The sequence below is a fragment of the Priapulus caudatus genome, unplaced genomic scaffold, assembly GCF_000485595.1.
Source record: "Priapulus caudatus unplaced genomic scaffold, Priapulus_caudatus-5.0.1 Scaffold256, whole genome shotgun sequence".
Taxonomy (NCBI): domain Eukaryota; kingdom Metazoa; phylum Priapulida; class Priapulimorpha; order Priapulimorphida; family Priapulidae; genus Priapulus; species Priapulus caudatus.
The window spans coordinates 220,685-226,053 of NW_014577317.1; the positions used below are offsets into that span (position 1 = coordinate 220,685).

Here is a 5,369-nt window from a genome sequence, read left to right on the forward strand (position 1 = left end):
TCTCTCTCTCTCTCTCTCTCTCTCTCTCTCTCTCTCTCTCTCTCTCTCTGAATAAATGCTGTGTTCTACTGCAGAGAGTAAAGATTCGGGAGTACCTCATGCTCGCACTCCCTCCCGAACTGTGACAGCCACAGCAGATGGTGACCCAAACTGTGACAGCCACAGCAGCTAGGTGACCTAATCTAGAGCTTATCAACGAACACGTCACGCCGCGCGAGCCGTGACGTCATCGATGACGTCATCGGCGACACCGATCGCGATGCGCAACAATTCGTATTCGATGGGCGACGCGACGCCAGTGGGCGCCACGGTCGTCGTCGGCGTGTTCGTGCTGCTGGTGGCGCTCTCTGGCGTCGTCGCTAACACGTGCGTTCTTATCTCGTTCATCGCCGACAAGAAGCTGCGCAAGGTGCATCACGTGTACACCGCCAACCAATCAGCGGCCGAGCTGGCGCTGTCGCTGCTCGTCACGCCTCTAGCCTTCCTGCTGCCGACGTGCACGGGCGGATGGATACAACCGGAAGCGTTGTGCACCGGCTGGCTGTGCGTCGCCGCGACGGTGCTGCTAGCTTCGCACCTGGCGTTCGTGCTCGTGTCACGTGACCGCTGTCTTACGGCGTTCTATCACACGGACGCGCAGCGCGACAAGGAGGCGCTGCGTAAAGTGCTGCGCTACGTCGGCGCCACCTGGTTGCTGTCGGCCGCACTAATCACGTCGTTCGTCGTCGCGTGGCACCATCTGGCAGTCGTCGAGCTGCCGCGCGTCACCTGTCGGCCAGAGTTTCTCGGCGACGCTGCGTTCATGTACGTCGTGACGCTGACGGAGGCCGGCGTCGTCGGCGCAGCCGTGACGCACTACACGCGACGCACGTTCCAGAACGTCGTCGCGCGCCAGAAGACGTTCGCCGACTCGAACATCAGTGACGACGCAGATCGCTGGCTGACACGTGACAAGACGATGACGAAGGCGCTCGTCGTCGGCGCGTCGTGCCTCGGCGCGCTGTGGCTCCCCCTACTGGTCATGATGCTCATCAGCCCGCTGTGCGGCGACTGCGTGCCGCCGCTCGCCTACCTGCTCGCGCTGTCGCTATACAACGTCCGCTCGACGGTGGCGCCACTGTGCTTCGCGCGCGAGGACGAGCGACTGAAGCTGAACGTGAAGAAATTGCTCTGCTTCTGGCGACGCAGCGAGGTCGCACCTCTCCTCCAGGTGGCGCCATGAGCTGTCAGCGGACATCTTTACCGATAGGTGGCGCCACGGGGCAGCGAACATTATTTGTAGCGCGGTTAGTCAATTACTGTATCTATATATATATATATCAGAAATATACATCTATATATATAAATAATATATATATATGTATATACTTCGCTGGTAGTGCAGTAGTACCAGACTAATATCACTGCAGGCAACTTGTTTCTTTTACTTTTTATTGCGATGGATTATATCAGGAGCTAATAATGAATTTGTCATTATTAGCTCCTGATTATATGACGACTATCGTTGAGTAAAGCCTTACATTGAACTAGAGATATACGGGGTTCCCGGCCGTTACCTCGAATTTTTTCCTAGAGCAAATTATTTGTTTTGATATCAGCGTACAAGGGAAGAAATACACTAATAACTGCAGTAATTCTACAAAAATTAAATAAATATATATTATGTAATCAAACGGCTTCGAATTACAATTAGTTTTAGCAACAAGAAAGGAAAACTGACCAGTACATGAAATGCACACAGTTATTGTTTGCTTGAGTAATGAGCATATAAGTCCTGACGTTTGTAAACAACAAGTAGGCCTACGGTGACCTATAGCTATACAACCACTGATCTCTATATTATACTAAGTTATTAGATATATTCTAATATATATATTAATTATATATATTATTCAGCGGAGCTAATAACTGACAAATTGTCATTCATTAGCTCCTGATATTATATTCAAAGAGCTAGCCATTAAATAGATTTATCATCTCTATCTATATATAATCTCTATTATGTAAGCTCTTGATATAATATATAGTATATATATTATATATATATATATATCATTATTAGTATATAGAGATCAGTGGCTACGACCAGAGCATATAAATCACCTGTTGAATATAAATCACCTGTTGATTTATATGCTCTGCTACGACCAAAACCACCGGTTTGCGCTCGTACCATAGTTCAAGCAATTTGCTTGCTTTCTGGTGGAGGTTGAAGGTCTATATCTAAGTTAAGTAAATATCGGTTAATATTTCTCCAAAAAAATTTCTTAAAATTAAAATCCGTCATCTAATGCGATTCAATATGTTCAATTTTTTAGAATCAAACAAGGAGACGCGGCCAGGTGGCGCTGCCCCCGCGGTCAAGCAGGAAGAAAAGACGGCGGAAATGGAGCTGACAGACTTTATGAACCAGCTGGAGGATTACACGCCGACTGTACGTCCCCCTCAGCGAACTTCTTACGTATCTCTTAACATCCCACACACCGAGTAACCGTCTAGGGGGAAAATGTTCGAATATTACCCCCTAGGAAAAAATGTTCGAATTTTACCCCCTGGGAAAAATGTTCGAATATCACTCCCTGGGAAAAATGGCGGGTGTCGGTGTCGTCCTAGCTAATCTCAAATCGGCAGCATAGCGCATATAATAATATGTGAGTACTATACCGCGAGCCGTAGCGCGTGTGCTTGTACTAGCTCTACCGTATGACCCTAGATGGGAAAGCTGCCGCATGCAGGCCTGTGGCCCGTGGAAAGATTTCCTGGTCAGTACGGTATATGGAGCTATAGCCAGCCCGTGCAAGATCCTGCTGCTGTAATCTGCACCACTGATCTGTATAATTATATACTAACGTAGTAATAATATACTAACTCTATAAACTATTTACTAACTAAGTTAGTGTATAGAGATCAGTGGTTTGCATCGTACCAGCCGGGATTACAGCTTTACGTTGTAATCGCACATCACTGATGAACCGCTTTGACCAGCCGAGAGAGAGAGAGAGAAAGAAAGAGAGGGATCCATAACGCTGACCTAAAAGCACATTGTCCGCGTGCCGGAGCGGTGATTCTAATCGAACGTCTTCCCCCTCCCCCGCCCCCGTCTCTCTCTCTCTCTCTCTATGTGAGTGTGTCGCTGTCTCTAAGTATTTCCGCGTGTGCGCCACGCAGTCATCTGCGTGGTCGACTCTGCGCATGCGCTGGTTCCTGTGGCTTCACCTGAGTGCCAAGACGGTGGTGCGCGTGCGTGCGTTTTTGAGCAAGAGCTGCATTATCAAATATATGTCTGTATCACTTATCTCTATATACTAACTAGTTATAGAGATTTAGTTAGTATAAATACTATATATATACTGTAATATATATACTATATATATATACTATAATATATATATACATATATATATATATTAAGTTAGTATGTAGAGTTAAGTGGTCTATATACACTCTCATGGCCGGGAGAGCCGTGGCTCGTTCGGCCATGTGCGACCACCCAGGGAGCTCCTCTTGTGATGCTGTCGAAATATATTTTGCAGATTCCTGATGCTGTTACAGGCTACTATTTGAACAAAGCTGGTTTCGAGACAGTGGATCCCAGAATGTAAGCAGACGGACCTGTGGACACACGGTGGCTTTTTCCTATCGCCCTCGCCAGCCAACCGAGTGCATATCCGTCCGTTTAGTACCTAGAACCCATGCGAGTGTGGTATTTTATTCTGTGTCTATATACATCAAATTGACGTTTGCTACTGATGTTTGCTAGATTCCCGTTGACCCTCCATTTGTCTTCTACATGAAAGAAAATCCGGTTGTGACTTAACTGTTTGAGACGGTAATGGTCTCATTCAACCAAGGAATGGCTGGACATTAACGGGGTGTTTTCATGGTTACCGCCCACCCTGAGGCAACGACTCGCCAACTATGTCCAAACACGGCTAAGAGCAGAGGGAATTAGGCGAATAGTAGCTCTTACGTGTGAACAGAAACAGTTCGCTAGTAGCCATGTCCATATCATATATTTGCTGAATCGAACATTCGTGGCGTCTGTGCCCTGGGCGAGATACGTAGGGCACGTGCTTGCATTTCCCGGGCTTTTACTAACCTTTTATTGACCAATGGTACGTCAAACCCCTACTCGGAGAACATTGTCCGCTTTCTCACGGAGTATTTCCTATGCTTAGATCTTCGTCCCGGTTCAGTATAATGTAATTATCGCGTGATATCTGATGGAATATTATCTTATATTCACACAGGTAGGGGCGGACTAGGTCGCAGTAACAGCATTCATCGGTTTCAAATGGCTATTGCGCACTTCGTGATAAGATGCTAACAACTTTTTATCGCGCATTTCCTAATGGTTTCATTCGTTTCTCTTGAATAGGGTTAGGGTTAAAATTGCTCATATATTAAAAGCCGTGAAAACCTCCGAAATGATCATATTCAACGTGTCGTAATCTTTCCTGAGAGCAATGTCCTTGCACCTCCTTTGGGGGTTAATACTTCATTTATACGCTTGAGTTCGGCGCTGAGTACTGCGAGTATGATGGGGGAACATTTATGAATAGTCGTATTTTGTTCCCCCTCCCCTCCCCAAATGCTGCTGAATCGTACCCGTCCCCAATGTAAGCACGCGTACACGCATAACGCGCACGCACAGGCACGCGTGCACGGGTACACGTACATGCACGCGCACTCGAATACGCGCTTGCGTATACGCGCTCGCGCGCGCGCACACACGTACACGCACAAGCATGCACGCACAGATACACGTGCACATTTACGCAAGCACAGATACACGTGCACACACGTGCACACTTACGCAAGCACAGATACACGTATACACACATACGCACCCACAGATACACGTGCACACTTACGCAAGCACAGATACACGTGCACACTTACGCAATCACAGATACACGCGCACACTTACGCAAGCGCATATACACGTGTACACTTACGCAAGCACAGATACACGTGCACACTTACGCAATCACAGATACACGCGCACACTTACGCAAGCGCATATACACGTGTACACTTACGCAAGCACAGATACACGTGCACACTTACGCAATCACAGATACACGCGCACACTTACGCAAGCGCATATACACGTGTACACTTACGCAAGCACAGATACACGTGCACACTTACGCAATCACAGATACACGCGCACACTTACGCAAGCGCATATACACGTGTACACTTACGCAAGCACAGATACACGTGCACAATTACGCAAGCACATGTACACGTGTACACTTACGCAAGCACAGATACACGTGCACACTTACGCAATCACAGATACACGCGCACACTTACGCAAGCGCATATACACGTGTACACTTACGCAAGCACAGATACACGTG

General features: G+C 47.4%; 1 protein-coding gene across 1 annotated transcript; it reads left to right on the top strand.

Moving 5' to 3' along the window:
* The first annotated feature begins 232 nt into the window (after positions 1-232).
* LOC106808154 lies at positions 233-1,222 on the top strand. The gene has a single exon (XM_014810735.1). The coding sequence runs from the start codon at positions 233-235 to the stop codon at positions 1,220-1,222; it is 990 nt and encodes a 329-aa protein (XP_014666221.1).
* Positions 1,223-5,369: the final 4,147 nt, after the last annotated feature.

Coding starts and splice junctions, on each gene's coding strand:
- LOC106808154 (XM_014810735.1), top strand. CDS start 233: ATGACGTCATCGGCGACACCGATCGCGATGCGCAACAATTCGTATTCG.